Below are 24679 nucleotides of genomic sequence, written 5' to 3'. Positions count from 1 at the left end.
CTATTCTGTTATAAATCAAAGAAGCTCACTGCTGATTCTGTCCTCAAAAAAGCTAGAAAAAGTGGATTCAGGTGCATATAAAACACCAAGGGAACTTCAAAGACCTGCATACTGTATACATTATGTGTTACACATAATGTACAGATTAAAGATTTAAAATCCTATATGAAGAAGAACGAATGAGAAAACAGCATCAAGTATTGTGCATGGATCTCTTTTTATGTCTACTAGGTGAGAGCAATGCCTATTGTTTGAAGCCCAACTTCACCATAACAACAATTATTTTCAGGTGATTCGTGGGTGCCGAAACTCTCGCGGTTTGTTTGGATACAAAGTGTTGCCTAAAGGCATTTACATCCAATGCTGGAGAAAAACACACACACACCACTGAGACATAGCATGGACCAGCCAGACAGAATATCCTGTGGTGCTAGGAAAGACTGCTTCTGATCGACTCTCTAGCCTAAATCAGAGCTGCCTTGAGGTGGTTTTGCAGATCTATAAGTATTTACAATCAAGCTTATTTTCCTTTGTCTGGTGACAGACTCTGGAGGGGAGGCTTTGTCTGAGGTAGTACAGGCATCCGGGCTATTTCTGTTAGCAAGATCAAGACATCCTTTAATACATACTGCAGGTTTATCATCAAGCTTTAAAAAGCCACAACACCTAATATCTTGCTGTGAATCTAAATTAGTCACACACAGAGGTCCACACGCTCTGACTTACAAAAATAAAATAGTAGCCTACACACACCCTCCTATCAGTGGCGCTGGTGTATTGGATGTGTTTAAAAGATAAAATCCTGGTAATTGGCTAAAATTTCCACTCACATTTTCTCACATTTTGTACCTCATTTACGCTTTAGTCACATACACCATAACAAAGAAATTCCAAAAGTCCCAAATCCGAAAAAAAGATATGGATCTAAAGACCTGTTCCATGGTAATCAACCACTAAGTGATGTGCTAGGCTAGATATTTATGCATAAATATTTATCTAGACGGGATTGTTTATAAGATTACATCCCTCATACAGGATGCAATAACAGAAAATATGACCGTTACCTTTTTTATCCCAATGCCACAAATGGAAATCTACTTCCTGTATGTTTGTCATTATGGTCTATCTATGAAAATAACTTTTGCCTTTGAGGGCTTAGAACAATCGAAACAAAAGAGAGAATGTGTAGGTTGACAGCAACCACTATTTGCTCGATCAGGTAAAACCCTCAAAAGAAATCCATCATTAGGTAGGCATGGCGGTTTGAGAGAAACACATCACAAATTCTATGAATTCCAATCTGTTTGCACATTTCAACAAACAGATATCTGTCATACAAATATCTGAGACAAAGATAATAAGGCACAACAGTAACGGAAACCTCTCTACAGGCGTATGCCTATGATCTGTTCTGTTCTGATCTCTTTTGGCATTTCAGGTTTATTTTTTTCCACGATTGCCCATCTTCCAAAGTCCTTCAGTGGGAATAGCTACATATATTTAGAGTGATGAGACTCCATTTATCTTGAGGCATGGTCACAGAAGGTCCTCAAATCACTAACACCCCAGAGCTTTGACAGGAAAGTGCAGTTCTGTAGGACTGCACAGACAATAAGGAAGGAATGACACTCTCAAAGTGACTGGAGGACAATGTTGGCTTAGCAGCCACACACAAAGCCATACTGGTGGCAGGCAATGATTTATTAACGATATTTTCAAAACTAAGCCCATCTGTTTTTTTTTTTTTCATCCTACCTCTCTGCGTTTCCTATGTCTCTGCGTCTCAATGGCCAAAGCATGGAAAAGATTAAACCTTAATTCCAGTTTACAGCATCTTCCTGGGTTTAGGCAGATGCCGTTTTCATATTAAAAAGTGCCAACTGACTGAAAGGCTACCACAGAGTCTTTATAGAGGTGTTATTGAATCCTCCTAATAGGCCACAGCATGCACATCTGCAAGCTGGCAGGCAAAAGCATGCCAAAAACAAAAGTCTCCTCACTCCTGTCTCCCATTCAGCAGTTCATGGCGGGGGGGGCTCCATATTCAGTTTGTGAGGTTAAGGACCTCAGTACAGCTGTAAAATATACTGCTTGCCACATGGTCACTTCACATTTCCATGGTTACCAATCATCAGGGCTGCTTTGGCATAGCCTTGCATTTAGAAATAGCCACAAACATTAGCGTTCTCTCTGTACTTGTGCCAATACTTTATCAATGACATGATCACCAAGGGAAGATCATGCACATTCTATGCCTCTGCCTGTGCAGAAACTAGGTGATGCATCAAGAACGTGGCTAGAGGACAACCTTGCAATAAGCTTCATCGTTGTAGAAAAATGTCTGACTGACAATGGTGAAATGTTTCATACCCTATCCCAACCTGTCAAATTTCATCATACTACAACAACCAGCCGATTTCTAAAAGAATTGCTTGGGCAACATAAAATATCGAGACAGACCTGTTTCGTGTATCAGGTCTCATGTAAGTTCAGAAGATGGGGCAATTGGCAAATGGTAACCTACAGTAGGCTATGCGGCATCGTTGACAATATTGCCGGCGAATGTGTTCGGATTGTTGGTCAGCTGTAGCTAGCTGGTTAGGCTTACATACCTTGTTAGAAAGGTTCTCCTTGTTGTTCCCAGGTTTACTTCTTCTCAGTTTTATAGATGGTGAACGTAGCAGACTTTTAATCCGACTTTTAATTGTAGAACCTTCCACCGTCATCTTGGAATTTTTGTCAAGTATAAATGAAGAATTCATGAGTCCAAACAGCTTTCCAGGCAGTCCAGTGGAGAACTTGAAAGACGGATACCTATGATATTAAAACTAGCTATTCATAATATTCCCTTAAATATACCGCTCGTACATTGGGACTGAGACACGGCTAGCTATCGTCGTCCTACGAAACCAATGTCTCTGAATGTTGTCCGACCGTTCTGCAGGTCATAGTCGACTCCCGCGACGTTGTTTCCATTGAATGCATCTCCGAGAAATTAACAATGTTTCATTTCTAAAGTCAGCAATTCTTTGATAAACAGGTCATAGAGCTCCGCAGCCCAACAGTGTCTTGTGCCATCTCCTCCTCCACGTCTCCTATAATCAGACAAACGTTTAGCGGCGCAGCAGCAAAGCACAGCACTGTATCTGGTTGGTCGGAAGCCCTCAAAGCCTGAGGGAAAAAATCCCTTGCTACAGCTGTCTTCTGCGAGCCGGTGTACAGTAGCTAGCTTTACCCTGTACGAATGAATCTGATTTCGTTTTGTTAGACTAAACATTCAACACATTGGTTATGATGGCGAATATCATTTCCAACAGATAGGCTATGATCATAGATTAAACAATTCACCTCAACCTTTGATTTAGACGACAGAATCAAATTGCAATAATCTTTCTGACAGCTTGCCATCATATTCTTATTCAGACACCGTAGGCCAGGCCCATACATTAATATACTTCATACCTGTATTTGTCTTCGTCTCTTGCAGCTGGCATGAATGAACTTACGTTAAAAGAGATAGACGGGCTCTGACGTTACTGTATATGTCCAGAAAAAAGAAGCACTGTTGAGCTAGCCAGCTTTGTAACAAAACAGCTAATGTGTGTGACTAGCGAATTAAAGGTTTTAAACGATTTGCTATTCGTGTCTCTTCAGTGCTTTATCAGAACCCACCCAAGTGGAAAGAGGCATTTGATTGTGATATAACCAGTTCAAAGCCAGACATAGATATATTAAATCTGGAATTAGCTTGCTAACAGCATTTAAAAGTTGCTCAACGTTACAGAGCAGGCGCATGTCTGTCAGCTGATCAGTTGTTTGCAGAGCTTTCTCTCAGAAACCCAAATCATAGAAATGGCGCAAAACAGGTCTTGGCTTAACTGCACACAGCCCTACGTGTAGCGCAAAATCCAACACATAAAAAGATCGCAAAGCAACAATTTCGTTCAGATGATGGTGGTCTACTAGCCTACTACATCCCTCCCTTCACCATCCTACATAAGGGAACAAGTTGCATATATCTCAAAAACAACAGCACTGCCCCCTAGTGACAAAGTAAGACTTTACACATTGTTCTCAGATAATTTACATATACTGTAATAATGTGCCACATACTCTGCTAATTTATTAGCAGGCTATCGTATGTATTCCAACTCACCGTGCCACGTTCTTTCTTTAAAGACAAAAAAGGTCTAGTAGCCTAGCTTATGATGCTTCGAACGCTTATCTTTTGAAAGTAAATTAGAATTAGATTTTTGAATAAGAAACAGTGGGTTCATATGGGGTGTGTGTGTGTGTGTGTGTGCTGGGGGGTGAACTGAACGCATAAAAAATGGACAGCTAGGCACAAAGGAAATACAACATTTATTGATTATAAGCCACCATTATATAAACATGAATAGGTTTGATTCAGTTATTTTAAAATTAAACATGCGACCCCAAATGCAAATAAAAACAGAATGTGATAATATGGCCTACAAGTTTGGTAAACCCATATTTAGCAGCAAAAAGGACAAAGACAACATATCAAATGTTGAAAATGAAAATTTTGACTATTTTATGGTAAATATATGTTCATTTTGAATTTGATGCCAGCAACATGCTTCAAAAAATGTTGGGACAGGGGTGTTTACCACTGTGCTGCTTCACCTCTTCATTTAACAAAACTCTGTTTAGGAAATGTTTAAGAACTGAGGAGACCAGTTACAGTTTTGAGAATGAAATGTTGTCCCATTCTTGCCCAATATAGGATTTCAGTTGCTCAACATGGGGTATTCTTAATCATGTTTTTCATTCCATGATGCACCTAATTTGACTGGTTTGGACTGCAGAAGCCATTTTAGCACCTGGACTCATCCTCTATGGAGACATACTGTTTTAAATATGTACAGAATTAATTTTAGTATTGTTTTCCTGAAATATTCAATGTCTTCTTTCGAAAAGACATTGCCTGGATGGCAGTATATGTTACTCAAAACCTGTACATTCAGAATTGATTGTGCCTTGCCAGATGTGCAAGATGCCCATGCTGTAGGCACTAATGCACCTCCACACCATCATAGATGTTGGGTTTCAAACTAAGGTATGAGCTACACAGGCGCGTAACTGAAGCACTAAAACAAGTTGGATATGTTGGATACTTGGATAGGCCCTCTCCTCTTTAGCCCAGATGAGTCCATGATTTCCAAAACACATTGCACATTTTGATTGGTCTAACCACAGGCCCCTTTTCCACTTTACCTCAGTCCATTTTAAACAAGCTCAGGCCCAGATAAGACGGTAGACGGTAGTATTTCTGTATCATGTCTAAATACAATGTTGGCTGTTGCATGGGAAAGTTTACATAAGCATTTCTGAATTGAGTATAAAAACTGTGCTCATAGACAATGGTCATCAGAAGTTTTTGTGAGCCCATACAATAATGGTCTTAACAGAAATAGGTCTGGTTTTAATGCAGTGCCATCTGAGGTCCAGAAGACCACGGCCATCCAATATTGTTTTTCAGCTCTATCCCTTTTGCAAAGATTTCTCTGGATTCTCTGAATATTTTAATATTATGTACTGTAGATAATGAATTCCCCAAATACTTTCAATTTCATGTTAAGAAGCATTAAAATTAAAGTTTTTCCTCATTTGTCAACACAGGTTTACACAGTGATGAATACCCCTACATCTTTACTTCTAAGTACCCAATCATGTTGCCAGTTGTGAAACATTCCTCCTTTTGTTTTCTTTATCATTACTCAACTTTTCCAGTATTTTGTTGCCCCACCCCAACTTTATTTGAAACATGTTGCTGGTATCAAATTCAAAATGAACATATTTTCCATGAAATAGTCAAATTTGTCATTTTTGTCTGTGTCCTTTTTGCAGATAAATATGGGTTTACAAGATTTGCAGATTATTACATTCTGTTTTTATTCACATTTTACACAACGTCCCAACTTTTTCTGATTTGGGGTTGTATGACCACATCTCCAGTATGCATTTTATCTAAATCAAATTACGGTTATATGAGCCCTATGGAAAGTACACTACCAGTTTGGAGATACTTAGAAATATCCATTCCACTCCATTATAGACAAAATGCAAAAGGGTTCTCCAATGTTTTCTCAGTTAGCCTTTTAAAATGATATCAGATTAGTAAACAGAATGTGCCTTTGCAACATTGGATGAATGGTTGCTGATAACGGGCAATGTAGATATTGCATTAAAGATCAGCCATTTCTTTCTACAACAGTCAAGAACCCTTTTGCAATTATGTAAGCACATAATGTAATCTGAAAACTGCTGCCCTGAAAAAAAACAATGCAAATGATCTCAACTGGTATTCTGTCTATAATGGAGTGGAATGGAAATTTCTGAGTGTCTCCAAACTTTTGACCGGTAGTGTATATCTAAACATACTTTATTCAACAAGCTTATTCTTTTTCTTGGTGTTGGTGTTTGTTGGTGATTCTGATCACACTGATGGGCTCCACAGTTTTTCCTCCAAAGTCTTCTTTCTTTGCCATATGCCAAAACTTCCTTCCCTGGCTCATCACCCGGTCCACACCCTTGCGCACCATTTCCCCAAATCCCTGTTGAGTGTGGTAAATAAGTGGATCCAGGCAAGCGTTCAGGACATGCAGTAACTGTGACGCCTCGGTTAGCAGATTCACCACGTGTGCCATCCAGCATGTGTTGTTACAGTCGTTGAGGGTGAAGAAGATGATGCAGGCGATGATGTGCAGCAACTGCCCCGGCACCCAGCACACCAGGAAGTTGGCAATGAAGACCGAGATCAGCCAGATGGTCTTGTCCCGACCATGCATGCTGCCACCCCCACCGCCACCCTGGCTCCACTGCTGCCAGGACTGCTTCATGCGGGCCATGATCTTCACATAGCACGGGATGACCAGCAACAGGGGAACAGACACCTGGATAGAGTAGTAGGACAGCAGGTTGTAGGTGGCTCCTGTGGACCTGTACCTCGAAATGACCACCGCCCCACAAAAGGGGATCTTGTCCCTCCTCCGCACCCTGTAGATGATGTTGGGGTAGCTGAGGTAGATGAGGAGGGTGGTGGTGGTCCAGAGGAGCAGGGAGACCAGGACGGCGTTGCGTGGTGTGCGGATCATGCGTGACTCCAGGGGGAACACGATGGCCAGGAAGCGGTCAACGCTGACGGCACAGATGAACATGGTGCTGGACGTGAGCCCCACAAAGTATATGATCTTCACCAGGATGCACATGGACTCACTCATTGTCCAGTGGTAGTCCGTGCTCATATAGACCGCCCAGGGTACGATAGACACCAGGTAGGCCAGGTCACACAGTGCCAGGTTCAGGACCCCGATGGAGCCGATGCTCCAGGGTCGGCTGTGAAACAGGCAGACCCAAACACTTCCCAGGTTCCCAACTATGCCCAGGAGAGTCAGCATGTAGAAGATGGGAGGAATGACACTGGACATGTACAGGCGGTTGGATTTGCAGTGCATATATGGCACCAGAGGCAGGCTCAAGTCCCTTACCTTGGTGCAATTGTTTGTCCATGGCCAGTATTCGCTGTTCTTTAGCTCAGACATGACCCGTCACTGGAATGACTCTTAGGCAACCTGAAAGGATTGAATATAGTTATCTCAACAATGATGTCAATAGTGTTCCCTAAAAGAGAATGTTTCCTATTTTTATTTCAACATCGTCAAAGAATCAGTTTAAAAACAAGTTGATTATTATGCAGTTTAAAATTCTAAAATCAGTATAAGATGTAAGATGATCTGAAGAGATTTACAGTTTCAAGATGCAGTGCTACAGACATACCACACAACTCAGCATCAGAAGTTGTTGAGATTCAGAGGCACAAACACATTGTTGTTCCGGGTTTATAAACCCTCCTCTCCTGTCCTTTTGTCTCTTGGGATTACACATGAAGCTAAAATTCACTCTAAGCTTTTAGAGAGCATTAGATGAAGGTCATCGGATGTCAATTAAATGCTCCATAACCAGTCCCAAAGGTACCATGTAAATGTCAAGAACAACACAACTGAGGGTTAGTGTGTTAGCCTAGTCCAAGTTTTTCATTTTTAACTGTATGGGTGCATTGCAGTGTTCTAACTAATAAGTTGTTACCCGGTGGTTAAAACCAGACTCATTCACTTCACTTCGACAGGACACAAGTTTGGGAAACGTTTCCAACACTAGCATGGTGACGGATGCAGACATAGCGTTAACTGTGAAATCATTGGTCCAGCCTAACCGAGCATATCGTTTCTTGGTGTTTTAGGCCCCCAACGTTGTCTTTGAGGCAGCGCTGCCTGGAAGGCGCTAGGGTGAGGCATGAGTTAAGGTTAGGGTTAGGTTAGATTAGGTACTTTCTTTCTTACTTAGGTCAAACAGAACTACCCAGGCCTTTTATTGGCCTGACTTTGCACTAGTATTTTATTGACTGTCTATGCACAATTTCAACCAAATTTTGCTGCTCTTATTTTTTTCATTATTATATGTGCCCTCTTATTTACTTACTTTTTTGTTTACTTGAATGTTATGTTTGTCTGTGGACTTAAATTGGTAAAATATGTCTTGTCTTCACCGTGGGATAGTGAGAAACGTAATTTCGATCTCTTTGTATGTCTGGAACATGTGAAGAAATTGACAATAAAGCTGACTTTGACTTTGACTTAAGTCGACGGTGGCAGCGCTGCCTCAAAGACAACATTGGGGGCTTAAAACACCATCGAGCATTCTCCAGGGAGACCAGGGATTCTTACCTTCTAAACTGACAAGAAACAGCATACAATGAAGATAGGCCTACATTTGCTATAAATAAATATACATATTCTTCAGACTATACATTTTTGATGTTTGCAAGCCTTGCTACTATCATTTACCACAGCCACTTTCGATTTCATCCCCTCTCGTCGCTGATTGGCCTGACCTTTTTGGGTTCTGATGGAAACGTTAGTGAAATATGGTGTTCCAGCCTAGTATCTCCCTGAAAAGAGATCTAGGTGGGCGTGGCCAGGCTAAATCACTTGTACTGGTCATGGTTCAATCTACATACACATTTACAAATATCCAGGTAAATGTACCGACGCTTGGTTGCATGCCTCAGGCAGTTTTGTGAGGTCACGGTGATCCTGACCTTTGACCAATATCTTCTCAGTTTATTCTTGAGTCCATGTAAATGTTTTTGCTAAATTTGAAGAATGTCCCTCGAGACGTTTCTGAAATTCCAAAGTGTTTTTGAGATGTCACATTAAGGAAAATGGATGTACATGAGGTCACAGTGACCTTGAACTTTGCCCACCAAATTCTGATCAGTTCATCTTTGAGTCCAAATGAGCGTTTGCATGAAATTTAAAGAAATTCCATTAAGATGTTCTTAAGAAATCAAGTTCACAAGAATGAGACACATACATGGAAGCCTTAACACACTCTGGGTACCATCCAAGTTTAACACACACCTTTATTTACTCATCAAGGACACTTCAGCTCTTGTTCTAGTCTGTCAGCCAGTGTAACACTGTCTACATATGAACATCTTACAAAAATATTTTCAAGCTTAGTACAAAAACCAGCACACAACCCTCTTTATTTACAGATCTTTTTCTTTTAGAGTATAAACAAACATTATATACTGGACATATCAGGCTTATTCATAGAGGAAACCCCAAACAATTCTTAATGTGACCGATAAACATACAAAAACTGACAAAATGTACATGCTAAATCTTGCAGTATTCACAGTAATGAACTATAGACAATGTCCTTCTCAAGATATTTACACACAGATATGCACTTTGTACTTCTGCAACCAAAGATTGCAAAAACTGAACACAGGACTTGCATAAGGAATATATCCTGTAGTGAAACGACAATAAACCACACTGTGTCGATGTGCTCAGGTTGTTTTTTGGGAATGACCAAGTAAACTATGAGTACGTAGAGAATACTGGTGATGGGGTTCCTATGCGTTTTAACTGTGCATTATTTTGTACAATAATTCAATTATACCCTAGTAGACTGCAAAGAAAGTGGTAGGACAGATCATTCAACCAACCAATTATAGAGCTGGATTGCTTGACTAAAATCTTTCGATAGGTGGTGGGTGATCAACAAACTTGTCTGAGTCCCTTTGAAATCTTGCACACAAACCATGGTGGTTCAAAACACTGAAAACTGCAGTGATAACAACCTGCACTTCTCTGAGCCAGCAACTGAAGGGTAAAAAGATGAACAAGCACAAAAGCCATGACCCTATACTGAGAACTATACTGTATTATTGCATTATTAGCGTTAAAACATTGCCATCCTCAAGGGCTTCATAGTGTATGTTTCTCATAATCATGATAAAAGATAGCGTGAAATGTTAAGATAGGCGGACTCTTAACGCTTCACAGTTCATTGGAAAAACAAATGTCTACACAAAAGGTCAACTACCCCAGCATCTCCCTACAGATGTTTGTACAAAGTCACATGGGACACAGCCTTTATTACACTGTTGTGTTGTGAATAATTGTTAAACAGAGTTTCAAGTGTGACAAAGGGAGCAGCGACTCACACCCAAAGGCTAAATCTTTCCGCCAAACTTACATTCATCTTTGAACTAGCTTAGTTATCTCCTATGCTTTAAAGGTGGTCTCTGCTCCAATATGGAGAGACCCCACCACACCTACATAAAAATGCAAAAGATGTTTAGAAGAAAAGGTGACATATGAACACAATCTCCATCTCGGAGGCATAACTATTTCGTATAAGCCATTTACATCTCATGTTTCAAGTAGATTGTTATGTATTGCATGTCCTCTTCCCGACAAGAGGAAAAACAACTGTAACCGAAACACCAAAAAAACTAAACAATATATACGCTTTTTTTTAAAAGATTCAACACAAACCAAAAGAAAAACAGCAGGTTCAAGTATTACCTATACTTTCTGAATTTCTTATATCTTCCTCATCTTAAGATGTGTATGTTTTCCCTGTTTTAGGATATATTACTGAAATTAGGACAAACACGTCTTTGGGATAAGCAGGTAGGCACATCAGGCAGTGCTTGTTTTAAAAAAACAAGCCGAACAGAAACAAAAATACAGACACACAAACATGAGAGTTTCTCTTCCATCAATTTAAATATACATCAGATTAAGAACAAATCCCTGATTGCTTTGCTACCAAAAAAACCCAAACCAAACCAAAATAAAACAAAACAAAACAAGGACAACGTCTACTGGGTTGAGCCAGTTCCCCGACTTAGAGGTACCTGTGGTGTGGCCTTCAAGCCCAAAGGAACAAGTTTGGGCATAGGTCGCCATGACGAGTTGTCCTTGAGCGACGGGGCCACAGGTGGCGCTACACTTCCTGCCTTCATCTGCAGGAGAGGTGGCGGGGCCAATGCATCACCTTTGGCAGCACTGGGCGTTGTTGGTGGACTCTGTCCGTTTGTGGTCGTGGAAGGGACAGGAACAGGGGTGAGCAGCGGAGTGGGCCCGGAAGCGGGTGCCACCTTCACGACTGGTTCTGATCCGACCGCTGCTTTGACAGGATCATCCACTGCCATCTGGGTTTTGTGACTAGACGTAGATTTTGTGGGGGTGGAGGTCGTGGAATCGTCATCGTCCAGGCGGAGGAACAAAGGGCTGAGGGAACGTTCGTCGTCCAGTGCCACACCCCTTGGCTGGTCCACCAGGACCTCGCCTGGCTCTGGTGGTGGCAGAATGTCACCAGGAGTGGACGGCTTGGACCCATCGCCGCCCAATTGCTGGTTGAGGAACACGATCTCATTGAGCAGCGACATCAGAGTGGGGTCAACATTCCCCTGTTTCGTCACCGCTTCACTGGTTTCCTCCTCGTCTCCTTCGTCTTCTTCGTCTTCTTCGTTAACTTCTAGATCAGCTGAGGCCTTCAGATGAGCGGTGAGCTCCCTGACTACGGTCAGCGGCCCATCCGGGACCTCTCCCTCCTCTAGTATATCTGTACTCGGAGGGGTTGGTGTGCTTACTGTGGCCAAGGGTAAGCAAACAGCAGGATCAGTCTTTTCCTGGGCTGTGATATTAGTACTTGGGACCGAGTTTTCCATGGAAGGTACCAGGGACATGACCGTTACTATCTTGGGTAGACTGATAGCATTCGCTGAAAGGTTATAAAAACTTTGATCAGAAACACTGAAAAGTACTGGAGACTGAAATACTGTAGTAGACAGTATAATGAGACTAAAGCCTCATTTTCAGAGATCCTAAGATTCCCTATCACCATTTCAAACACATTTGCCATTTTGACAATTATATAAGGCTGTATTCAGGTCAAAAGTTTTCATTGTGATTTTTTTTTATAGCTAAACAAACTGATCAACTCTTTGTCTCAGAACTCAAACATTCTCAAGCAGTTGAGTGTGAGAACTATGTGACAGAGAGAACCATGACAGAGTAAAAATATCTAATTCATTCAATTTAATTCTGACTAAAAGTCAAACTACCTGCTGGTTTGTCCACTTTTGGAGTTTGGTCAGACACGAGGGAATGAGTACCCTCTAGCTGAATGGCCTTTGGCACAGGCGGGACTCTGATGCTCACCGCAGCCACGCCTTGGAGAAAAACAGCACACGCCTAATTGATCAGGGCTGAGAACCAATCCCCCGAAAAAGGCCAGTCTATGTGCAATTAAACAGTTGGCCGTAACAAACTGTAAATATTAATCGTGCCATGTTCAAAACTATAACAAATGCCCAAACCAAAGCTACTACCTAACGCAGGTAATACAAGAGTCACATAATCCAAATGGGGAAGTCAGGTCACCACACTCGCAGATATAACAACTGAAAGACTTCAAGTTATACCTGGCGTAGATGACTTGTGACCTGGGAGACTGGAAAGGGAGGCTAGGGGCAGGAGAGTGTGCAGGGGGTTGGACAGCGTGATGATCTGCTGGCCAGGCAACATGGGGTTTATAACCGCGAACGCTGAAGCGGGCACTGGAGACGGAGCTGCTGGGGGTTCTACTGGAGGGGCTAGAAACGAGAGAAATGAGTTCATGGTCAACATCCAGTTACAAAACCAGTTACAATACTTTAGTGTAAAAGGATTCCCCAAACTTGAGAGGTTAACAATGTTTAAACTGATATACTAGTCTTGTATAAAACTATGACAAAAGACATTTGATTATCATGTGCTGGCATTGATCCAATACATTTCAGTCTATTCGCCTTATTCACCTGGTGGCCATTACGAAGCTAAAGGGTTCACTTGCCATTACACCTCAGTCCAGCAGATGGTGGTGGTAATCCACTCTGTTTGCAAACTGCCAAAAAAAAAGCTCACTGAAAAAGAAGAAGGGTTCACTGGCCTGTTCTTCTTCTTCAGTGATTTTTTTAGCAGTTTGCAAAACAGAGTGCATTACCACCACCATCTGCTGGACTGAGGTGTAATGGCAAGTGTACCCTTTAGCCTCGTAATGGCCACCGGGTGAATAAGGCAAATAGTGATATAGCCTACTCATGGCTAATGGAAAAGTACTGTGGAAAAAAATAGGTTCAAACTTGGTCACGGGATAAAATCAAAATGGGCGCCAACCAAACAGTGTCTCTGATTAAACAAATATTGCTATACAAATAATTAAATGGTGTTCAATTAAATACTGACCTCTGGACCTCTTACTGAGGATGTTGGGCAGTATTTTAGGCCGCTTCTCTGGACGCGAAGGTACCAAAGGAGCCTGGTAGGTTGGGGGAGGGGCAGGCTGCTGGGCAGGCCGACGCTTGGCATGAGGGCTGTGCTCAGAGCCTGCTGTGGCTGAAGGAGTGGGGGAAGAGGATTTTTCAGAGCTAGGGACTGGTGGGCAGACAATTAGCTCTTTCGGTAGTGACAACACAGAGAGTTGTTGCTTCCGCTTCCTGTGTTCCTCGATGACCTTCTGCCTGCCGCTGATCTCCTGTAGCTTTTTTAGAATCATCTCCTCAGACTTCCCTGTAGACAACAAGAGCCAGACAATATTGTAACACTGGATGAGGCTCTGTTTGCCCTTGAAATCACCACATCATGTTGGCAGGTACCCAGGGACAGCTAAACTGCTTTTCTTAAAACGTGCCACTATGTCTGTACAAACACATTATGAAAATAATATCATAAAAAGACAAAGAATTGGACAAGAATAAATCAACCAAAATGTCCTACAGTTGTATTCATTATTACTTTGTTATTATACGGCTCTTCACAATGGAAGTAGAATGCTCCATTGACTTGAGATTTCCGAAAGTTCTAGCGGTCATTATTTCTTGGGAAAGGACCTCTGAAAACAAGGACGACCGCTGTCAATGGCAACGGAGTTTGTGCTTGGAACTTCATTCAAAACTGCAAGCAGACGGTTGATCAGCTGTGTTCTAAAGAATGTTTGATTCAAGTTCAGCATGTGTTGCAAACTATTTGTTTCTCAGCCAAAGCTACGACGAAACGGTAACAAATAAGTGTAAAGAGACATATCGTGGAGTTTATTTTTTCGTTTTGGCAAGTAGTCAGATAATAAAGCGGGATAATGTACAGAACGCCCGGTCATTATGGGAAAATAAGTCCCTTCAGGGCGAAAAGAAGACCCCTCGCTGGCGCGATCGGGTCCGGTTAAGCCCTGTCGGGACTTATTTTCCCCATAATGACCGGCGTTCTATACATTATCCCTTACGTATCTGGCATAATTCCACTATTGAGGATTACTTGTGACTGCTTTTCTTACATCGTGCCACTGTCTGTACAAACACATTATGAAAATCACATCACAAAAAGACGAAGAATTGAACAAGAATAAATCAACCATAGTGTCCTACAATTGTATTCATTATTACTTTGGTATCTGGCATAATTCCACTATTGAGCATTACTTGTGACGTGTAGCTTACCTGAGGACTCTGATATCTTCTTGAGGTATATCCTCTGCTTTTTAATCAGCACATCTTTTTCATTTCGCAGGTAAAATCCTTGGGTTTGAAGTTCACGAATTTGTTTTGTGGCCTTGAAAGAAACATGTTGAAATTATCAGCAAGCTAATAGTTTTGGTTGTACAAATAAAGCAATTTTCAAATAAATTGGGTCATTATCATTTTACCAATACACACAACATGATAAGAGACTGAAAAAAAAAAAAAAAAAAAAAAAAAAAAAAATCTCACCTCTTGGATAATGGATATTTTGGATGGCTTGGGGTCAGAGAGACTCAGCGACAGCTGCAGCTTACTGAAACACTGCCTCATGAAGTTCCGGCGCAGCCTCTCATTGTGTTTGTGGCCTTCAAGCCTTTGAGCCCTTTCCAAAATGGGCGCACTCTTCTGACTACAGTGAGACAACGAAGAGTGTTTGTTTTCATTTTGTTTCATGTTAGTGTCATGTCAGTTAAAAACCAACAGTGTCATTTAACAGAATCGAGAATGTGAGAATCCTAGTGTCCATTTTAGGCCCTTTTAAGATGCTTTATGTGGTTTTTAAGTTAAAAAATGAAAAATGAAAAACTGACCTAGAAATAGTTTTGATGTAATGTCGAAATCGCCTATACTGTTGCCCAGATGTCCACTACAGTTACCATGCAAACCAGTTAGTGCCAGCTAGGCCAGTTATCTTGTAACATCACTTTATACCAAGTTGTACCGCTGTATTACATATAATGCAAATCAATGGAAGAGTACTGCTGCAAATGTAATGTTTAAATCGAGAAAATCAGATTCCTACACATCCATTTTTTGTTGATCCGCACTTTTAACTAACATCAATAAGATATGGCTACATCGATATCGGTATCCGTTTTTTAAGTGTAAGAAGCCACGTGAAGCCACGTATCAGAATAAAACTGAAATGAACCGGTCGTTATATCGATTTACTTGTTACGAATCGGTTCACAACTTTTTCTGCTCGCTCAGACTCTCATTTACGTTGCTAGCAGCGCGTTTATCCCACTTCCGGTTTTGAAACTACACGTGGCACGGATTTGTGGGTAATGCAGTTAGTTTTGGGCTACATTCATTGCCCAAAGTTGTCAAAGGACCTCATAACCCATATATCTACTGTAAAATAGTCTGTAGAGTAGCCTTACGTTTGATGAAGGGATTTCCTTAATGTTAAAGAATAATTTGGCCCTTGCTGCTAAAACGATGCACAAATTATTATTATTTTGTTCATATTCACTCAGACTTGTGGCACTGAGTTTCTGGTTTCTGCATATTAGGTCTACCGTTGGAACAAAATAAGCCCAGAGAATTCAATTATATGTATAGGCCTTATTCTTGTAGGCTATGAGAAAAGGCCAACAGTGTCTTAAGCACCGTTTTATTTTATTTCAGTATTGTCTTACCTCAACAATAGGCTACAGCTCCTTGAAAACAATCAGATATAACTCTATAAAATCTATAATGTCTATAAAAATGTATTTTTATGTTGTATTTGGCTGCTGTGTTTGACTGAAATGTAGACTATTATTTTTTTCATTTCAATACAGTATATGATACAAACCTCAGTTTAGATAATCATATTCACACTTATTTTGCCTAATTGACAACCATGACCATGATAATTGATAACATAAAATTAATGTGCACCTTGAGCAATTGATAAAAAATCTTTCAGAATGCTTTCCATTCTTGAACTGCATTGAATCGTACTGAATCGTTTTTTATGAACATGTATCTAGATGTGAATCGTATCGTCTTTTACATGAGAGATTCACACCCCTAATGTATGTACTGAACATTCACTTTCACTTTCACATTGACATTAACATACCGGTAGATAAAGTTCTATAAATGATGTCAACAATTCTATTCTGTGGGTATATACATCTCCTTATATACACCCATATATTGCATAACCTTAAATTTTCATCTGAACTGCTTTACTTGCCTTAATTTATTTTTGTTTAAATCAGAGTTATGTGACATAGTTGACACATCCACGGTCTCAATGTCAACAGTGTTGTCCTCATCACTAAAATCCTACAATGGGTTAAAAAATCAAAACACTTAATACACTCAAAAATTCGATACACATAACATACAAATGCCAAGAGCAGTGCATTCTGAACAAGGTCAAGAAAAAACATGTTCATGGTCTGATAATGTAATGAACCTACAGAATAGCAGCTCAGGTATAGTTAGCTATATTGGTCTACAACTGTACTAAATCTTACACTGATCACGCAAACAGACTCATCCGTGTCAGAGTCCATATCAGAGTCATCAGTCAGGATGAAAGTGTCTCCCACGATCTCAACATCTGAGCCAATCTCTCCTTCCTCCATTGCTGGCTTCTTTTCTGACACAACAATGCAATCCTCATCTTCATGGTCGTCACTGTCGATGTGTATAGTGCCTACTTCATCCACTGAGGGGCTTAGTGGTGCTAGATCCAGCATCTCCTTAAAGAGCATGGGCTCACCATCTGGGACAGCCTTTTCAGCCTGCATATGGTCGCTCCGGAAAGAGACAGAGGGGTTTGACACAGAGTTTCCCTTTGAGGTTTCGACCGAGGGAGTATTCCCATCTCCAGGTGGAGTGTTGTTGGTAGGACCGGTCGGCTTCGGCTGATCAGCTTTTACTAGGCTGGTCAGACCTGAATCACCGGAATAGCTGTGGTCTGCAGAGAGATCTATTGGGGATCCAACAGAACCTTCTGCTGTGGTATCTGTGACAATGCTTTCCTGTCTTTTCTGCACAGAGGCAGAACTGCCTGATGCGGGTACCACATCGGGTTTGTCCAACACAGGGCCTTCAGGTAGTTTATCAGCATTGTTAGATGAAAGGACTGTTGTCAACTTGTCTGACACTAAGAGTGAACGTTCATTTTTAACAGCCGGCGCTGAAAGTTTCTTTGGAACTGCAGATGTTGGAGGTTTGTCCTTATCTGGCACTGCCAAAACCTCTGGAGATTTGTCTGACAGCTTCTGGACTTCTGGAGTTTTCACCAATGTAAGGACAGTAGAGGCTGAAGGTCCCGACGCTGTTGTTGGTTTGCCTTCTGCAAAAACTGTTTTGGAGTTATCTACCAGCAACACTGCTTGAGGTTTGGCCAAAACAGGAACTGGTGAGGGTTTACTCGGTGAAGGATCTGTGGCAGGTTTTTCTACAACAGGAACTGCTGTGGGTTTGTCAACAACCAACACCAGTGGAGGTTTGTTTGATAAGGGGGCTACTGAGACTCTATCTGGCCTAAGAGCTACACCGGTCTTGTTGGTTGGTGGTTGAAGCAAGGTGAAACTTCCACTGGCCGGAACAAGTTTAGCTGCCCCCAGAGCCAGAGGGAGCCCTTGAGTTCCAGGACTGGTTGGTAAGATCCTCACGGTGTGAGTTCCAGTGTCCCCTAAGAACTCTGGAGCTCCTTTGAGCGCAGGCGAGACTGTTTTAATGGCGAAAGCAGAGGACCCAGACAGGGAGATGACCTTGGCTGCTTTAGGTGGGGAAGTGCTGGTAGTTGAACTTGATGCGCTCACAGCACTGGTTGTGATTGGCTTTTGGCTTGAGACCGCTGTGACTGAGGAGGAGCTGGTCGGGGTGGCAACGGCCAATGGTGCACCTGAGGTGTTTGTTAGAGGTGAAGAAACAGCATTCTGGGTGGGTCCTCTGGGTTTAGTGCCAAGGACAACTGGAGAGGGTAACCGCACAAAAGCTTCTGCAGAAACATAAAGATAAAAGATTTGGTTGTAATATATCCTAATCCTTCACATAGCCATCACAATACAAAAATGTTACCAACAATGCAGACCTAAAGAAAAATAAAACTTATTTGCCCTTTCAACACATGAATGACTAATCTTAATATCTGTTTCCTTGATGTTTATTGATTTATTTGAACCAAAATCTATTCCATAAAGATTCTGAGGTCTTGATATTTCTTACATTGTATATTCAGGTCCACATTGAGTTTTCAAGCATAAATGAAGTATGATTATTATATTCTGTACTTACTGGTCTGGTCTTTCAGCACAAAATTGGGTTTAAGGTTCCGCAGCTGGCTAAGGGGCACGAGCTGAACAAGCTGGCCATTGGGGTTACGGTAGAGGGTCGCCCCAGAGCTGGTTCGAACTGGCTGAAGCAAGACTCGACTGGCATTCTGGGTCAAAATATTCCGGGCTCCTATTGTTGCTGGGGCGACGGCCCTAACAGCTGGAGTGGGCACCCCTACCGGCTGCTGGCGAGGAACGATTTTCACTACCGTCTGGAGTTGAGGTGCCCTATCTGAAATCATGGAGTCAGACAAGAATGAGTTCATGAACCTTCATACAGTAGGAATAGCAACAGTGATTCAGGTATGTTATACCCTTTGGAGAGAGAGGAGATTATATTTGTTTTTGTCTTGGTGAGTATAATGCCATAGAAAAAAGCAGCATGGTGTATGTCTTGAATGATTATTGATTCTTAAAATGTAGCTTTATGTTATCTTGGCTTCAGATTATCTAGATGGATCGTTTTGGTATATTCAACATGTTTTATACAGCAAAATAAGAAGCACATCAAGCACATCAGCACATCATTAAGCACAACAGCGAAAACATGAATGCATCACAAAAACGCCAACCATGCTCACCTCTGAAAAAAGCACACCAATTCACCACATCCAAGATGCAACATGATAAAAAGTGACCACAACAATAAACAAACACATACACAAAAAAAAAAAAAAAAACAATCACACAAACGCACAAATAAAGGATGCATCACCCGAAATCACATAATCACTGTTGTTGATAGGCTTTGTGGGCACGGACCACAATATAGGCTTACTTGCAGGAATTTCACGCTTATGCAGCAGCACTGGTAAGAGCATTGTGTGCGGTAAAGAAATCAAGGAGTCATCAAGGAGTACTGCCGCCCTCTTTTCTTCATTCCAGTAATAACCTACACAGCACAATTCACTAGTGTGTGTATGTGTGTTGTTAAGCTGTGTCAGACGGTTCATGAATTCAAAGTGAATCTGGACACTCGAAGAGGGGGGCAGGCCTACCCTGATATGGGCTGATGAATGAGATTGAAATGTGTATGAAGGGTCAGGACAAACACACCAGAGCATGGCAGCAGTGGCACAGGGGCACGAAAGGCAGTTCTTACTCTGCAAGTAGACAGGCTTAGCAAGGGCAGGGGCATTTTGAAGGCCCCTTTACAATCCTGGCGACAAGTATCACTCAACAAAGTGGGGTTTAAAAACAAAATAATGTTTGTCCTCCAGGACGGCATGTACAGCTAAACTTTTGAAATGGAGTTGATGAGTCATAATTCTGGTCAACCAATCAGAGAGTGAAGAAACATGTTTTTGTTGACAGGGGCTCGTTGAAGGTTTTACTTTTAGATAGCTAGCATAGTTAGCTAATCACTGCTAATGTCCAAATGACATTACATAACACTTGGTAGCCAACTACTGAGAGACAAAAGGACAGAATTTTGCATTAAAAAGACTTCAACATGTTGTGGATGGTTATGATAAGCTTAAATTGGAGGTGCAGAGAGTTCACTGAACAATAAAACAAGGGAGAAGCCTCATCTCTTGGTCATCAAGCTAGCACTGCAGACGTTATGAGGTTTGTTGACAGCAATGTAAGATTTATTTACCTCAAGTTAACAAAGTTGGAGAGACACTGAGATGTAGTCTGTGTTTACTTCTTTACCCTGTTCCTTACATGGCAGTGTCTTTGTAAATTAACGTGTGCATGCAAACCGATGTAGCATAACGTTCACTTAGCAAAAGAGTGAATAACACCTCCCCCGTCTATGTCTGTCATCTACGAAAAAGCTAGATTTTAATTTTATACCTATCCCTCCATGAGATACTGGAGTCCTTAAAAAAAATCAGATCCTTAAGTCTCCAAAAGTGCTTCTTTAGTGTTTGTTGTTACAGACATGCTAACAGCTCCCATTGCAGTTCTAGTCAGCTCTGGTAATGTTTGTCCGAGTTAGCAGTAACAAAGGGGGGGCTGGGCTCAGCAATAAATCAATTTGCTATCTAAGTACAAAAGTTGCCGTAGAAATCAAAACACACTGCCAGACCCATTTAGCTTTTGTCAAGTGACTTATGTCGCCAGGACTACAAGGCATGGACATGGATGACCGGACCAGTACCTGAGGTGCCTGAGGTGGTTGGAGTAGTGGTAGTGGTAGTGGTAGTAACAGCTGTTGTGACCGAGGATGCCAAGGTGCCAACAGAGCCCTTCTGTGGGGCCTGTTTGCTTGGAGACAGAGTGACGACGATAGGTCCTTTGTTATCCCCAGACCCCTGTTCTTTTTGGGTACTCTGGGCGGCAACACGATGGCCCACCACAACCACGGGGTTGGAAGATAAGACTACTTTCTGAACACTGCCCAACAGCTGAGCACCCCCAGTGCACGGCAGCTTCTGCTGCTGGGAGCAGAGCTGGTTGACCACAAACTGGGTGTAGACCTTTCCCACAGAGGGCTTGGTCACTGTACAGAGGAACACATTCAGGAGTTGGTTGACACTCCCCATACAATCAAGATAGTAATCATTTTCATTAAATGCAGAAGATTTGCAATCGCCATTGTCCCCTTGGAATTTTTTTTTTTTTTTTACCAGTATGTTTTGCTTGTAGAGAGTACTTTACAATAAGTTGGTGCACTGTACAGAGAATGTGTTACATTTTATATATCCATTTAGAGGCAACTTTTTGGAATCAAGATTGTTGGTATTTCCCATATCTGATTCGATCCAAATCCATTCAAAATGAACTCTTAATGGGTGTTTCACCTTTGTCATCATGGTTGCCTTTGAACTTTGAATTTTGTCAAAACTCAAAACATGTCACAAAAACCTTAGTGTGCCATTTAGAAGACCTACGTGACCCCAAAGGGGTCCTTCCACTGTCACCAACTATGAAAAAAGAAAATAAAGGATGGCTCACCTGTGGATTTTTGAAGCAGAGGAGTTGCTGCTGTTGTAGTAATAGAAGTAACCATCACATCACTAGCAGTAGTTGTAACTGTGGCATTGGCCGTGCTTGCGGCTTGGGCTTGAGATTTTGGATACCCTGGTAGATTCACAGGGTCCAGACGGCCTGTGATGTATGCAGCTAGCCTGTTGGCTGGGTGAAGTGCTCCCATGTGACCAAGCTGTAGTCTGGCTTTAGGGTACGATTTTCCATTCACCTGGAGACATAAGAATGGTATGAGCACATGACATATTCTACACTAATATGCAGCAGTTTCAGCATTGTTCTGGAAATATAGTGTATGAAATATCAAAGACAAAAACAGAAGAGTTGCCGACAAAGTCATGACAAACACTTCTACTACAAATCTGTACTGCAGTGATGGGGAATTGTAGTATAGCACAAGCAGCATGTAAGTGCAATATTATGTAGGAACATACCGTTACAGGACAGCCTTCACCATTTTTTCGTTGGGCAATAAGCAGACCCGCTGTAGGGACACCAGCCAGGAAGGGGAGGCCTTGATCTGGTTTTAGTTTGGGCAAGGGCTCCATCACTCTGGGCTTTGTTTTCGGTTCAACCTTCGGCTCAGGCATGAGTTTTGGCCTTGCAACTGGCTTCTGCTGTTCTGCTGGCTTCTGCTGTTCTGCAGGCTTCTGTGGAGCTGGAGCAGCTTTCTCCACAGGTGGAGCCGGTGGTTTGGTCTCCAAACGAGTCTGGATCTTATCCTTCAGTAAGCCAAGCTGTGGCTGCGAGATGAGGACCTTGTAGTTGACACAGGGCCCCTGGCCCTCATCCACCACAGTCTGCGAGATGGGCTGGATGCGGTATTTGCCAATCCAAAAGGGCGTCTTCAGGCGGTCCTTGTCCATGTGCTCGCACAGCACCCGCATGATGTACGTGCGGTCAGTCCGTCGGTCCCAATTGCATTCGGACACAACCTCCAGGCGCTTGGAGGGGCCATGGGTGTACTCACCAGGCTCTGGTTCATCACCATGACCACTCTCTGATGAGGAAGAAAAATTACAGACTGTAATTTTCTACAGGTATTACCATTTTTACTGGTCACCATTTTCTAGCTTCTGCCACCACTTGAAACAGTCTAATTCTGTTCATTATCTCACTGGAGGCATCTACTGTCCATCTCCTCTTAGGTTGGCTTTCAATGACCCTAACCTTCTAAAACAACACATACCTCATTGCGTTTTGTCCTATATAGCGGCACAAACAGCCTACTTCAGGGTATACTACTCAGCTCACTTAAACGGTAAATGTTTGTAAGAATTTCATCATGAAACAGCTATTAAAATATAGACTTTTTTATATTTTGTACCATTAATTATTGGGAGGGTTCAAGATAACAACAGTAATTCCCCTCAAGCACAGCTACTTTGAATATTCCATTGTAGTATGGACACCTCTTCAGAGTATATTACTTGGTTCACTTTCAACATGTATGGTACATGTTTTTAATAATTTCATCATGAAATAGCCAATAAAATATAGGCTTTTTTATTTTTGTGCCAGAGTGCATGAATCCTTTCCAGAAACTTTCAAGAGGGGTTCAAGAGGGTTCAAGATAATAATAGGGATTTTCATAAGCATGACTACTTTAAATATTCCGTTGTAGTATGGACACCTCTTCAGGGTAGCTCATTTTCAACATGTATGGTACATGTTTTTTTAAGAATATCATTGTAAAATAGCCATTAAAATATAGGATTTTTTTTTTTTGTGCCAGAGAAGTGCATGGATCCTTTTCCAGAAACCTGGCAGGGTTCAAGATAACGACAGGGATTCCCTCAAGCATGACTATTTTGAATATTCCGTTGTAGTATGGAAACCTCTTTCCTCCTTCATCCATACTTACCCTCTTGTTCACTATGCTCTTCTGACTCCAGTCTGCTTTCTGTACCTGCCTCTGGTGTCCAGTCTATGGGTGACAGGACTTTTAGAGTAGTAGGTCCTGAACACTACAACACGCTCCACCAACACACTGTATTGTAGGCCTGTGCCTCTAGCATCACATACCCCTCCAACTTTCACAATTATTCCTCTCGTCAACATTCCCATTCTCCCAAGTCATGTGAATTTATTATACTGTATGATATGTCATTGTTGTGATTCCATGCACATGTATGGTTTTATGTTGCATAGTACCATATTGTCTTGGTGCATAACATTATGCCATATTGAATTAATTGTATCCTACTTGATGTGATGCCACCCACTTTTAGCGATTTTAAAATTGCCAATACTTGTTGGGGTGCTATGATGGTAGACATTTTGTAATATGTGACACCTGTCAGTACAAGTCAGCACCATGATATGCTTCTAAGAAAAAAATATTGAATGTATAGTACATACCATCTGCCAAGTCTACTGGGACGTTCTCTTCCTGAAATGCAATAAAAAAAAATATATTATAATGTCCAGAGGTGGAGCTCTTGTGTTGTTTCCTCTAAAAGTCATCAAAAGAAAATTAAACTGCTACAAGAAGGTAAAAAAGGTCATTCACAAGGACAGGCAATCTATGGTATAAGCAAGCATTTATGTTGTGTTATATACATGCACATAAAGCCATGACAATCTGTTATCAGTTACTGTTTGCTATCAATTTCCATGACATCAGAGTCCATAACTTCACCTTTCTGTTAGACTCCTTTGAGGTCTTGGCTTCATAGGGTCGGATCCGTGCACAAGTCATCATGCCCTCATCATTGTCCTACGGAAAAATGTGAACTGCATTACAAGCTAGTCAAATCCAAAGCATTTAGCACTTCATAATGTATACGAAAGAAGT

The 24679-nt window shown here is 41.6% G+C and overlaps 3 protein-coding genes across 5 annotated transcripts in view; all 3 read right to left on the bottom strand.

Moving 5' to 3' along the window:
• mapkbp1 (mitogen-activated protein kinase binding protein 1) overlaps positions 1 to 3925 on the bottom strand; it is a 49785-nt gene extending 45860 nt beyond the window's left edge. The window contains 2 exon segments of the mRNA XM_048227293.1: positions 2613 to 3095; positions 3463 to 3925. Of these exon segments, the coding sequence (XP_048083250.1) occupies positions 2613 to 2762 (150 nt within the window). The 5' untranslated portion in view covers positions 2763 to 3095; positions 3463 to 3925.
• Positions 3926 to 6419: 2494 nt separating this feature from the next.
• LOC125284396 (type-1A angiotensin II receptor) lies at positions 6420 to 7565 on the bottom strand. Its single transcript, XM_048228330.1, has one exon. The coding sequence runs from the start codon at positions 7563 to 7565 to the stop codon at positions 6420 to 6422; it is 1146 nt and encodes a 381-aa protein (XP_048084287.1).
• Positions 7566 to 9427: 1862 nt separating this feature from the next.
• The window catches only part of mgaa (MAX dimerization protein MGA a), a 30481-nt gene continuing 15229 nt past the window's right edge, over positions 9428 to 24679 (bottom strand). For 2 of the 3 annotated variants that reach the window (XM_048227397.1, XM_048227398.1), the window contains exons 11-25: positions 24524 to 24601; positions 24244 to 24274; positions 23747 to 23809; positions 22317 to 22882; positions 21850 to 22093; positions 21053 to 21394; positions 18908 to 19177; positions 17134 to 18611; positions 16848 to 16939; positions 15131 to 15290; positions 14861 to 14972; positions 13614 to 13937; positions 12812 to 12982; positions 12452 to 12559; positions 9428 to 12108 (exon numbers count right to left, since the gene is read on the bottom strand). In XM_048227397.1, the coding sequence (XP_048083354.1) occupies positions 11204 to 12108; positions 12452 to 12559; positions 12812 to 12982; positions 13614 to 13937; positions 14861 to 14972; positions 15131 to 15290; positions 16848 to 16939; positions 17134 to 18611; positions 18908 to 19177; positions 21053 to 21394; positions 21850 to 22093; positions 22317 to 22882; positions 23747 to 23809; positions 24244 to 24274; positions 24524 to 24601 (4944 nt within the window). In that variant the 3' untranslated portion in view covers positions 9428 to 11203. The remainder of the gene's footprint in view (positions 12109 to 12451; positions 12560 to 12811; positions 12983 to 13613; positions 13938 to 14860; positions 14973 to 15130; positions 15291 to 16847; positions 16940 to 17133; positions 18612 to 18907; positions 19178 to 21052; positions 21395 to 21849; positions 22094 to 22316; positions 22883 to 23746; positions 23810 to 24243; positions 24275 to 24523; positions 24602 to 24679) is intronic. The other variant, XM_048227399.1, reaches the window with a different exon arrangement.

This window comes from Alosa alosa, chromosome 19, assembly GCF_017589495.1.
Source record: "Alosa alosa isolate M-15738 ecotype Scorff River chromosome 19, AALO_Geno_1.1, whole genome shotgun sequence".
NCBI lineage: Eukaryota > Metazoa > Chordata > Actinopteri > Clupeiformes > Clupeidae > Alosa > Alosa alosa.
This window is presented reverse-complemented; position numbering and strand designations above follow the sequence as displayed.

Excerpts from the sequence above, each read along its gene's own strand:
- LOC125284396 (XM_048228330.1), bottom strand. The coding sequence starts at position 7,565 with ATGTCTGAGCTAAAGAACAGCGAATACTGGCCATGGACAAACAATTGC.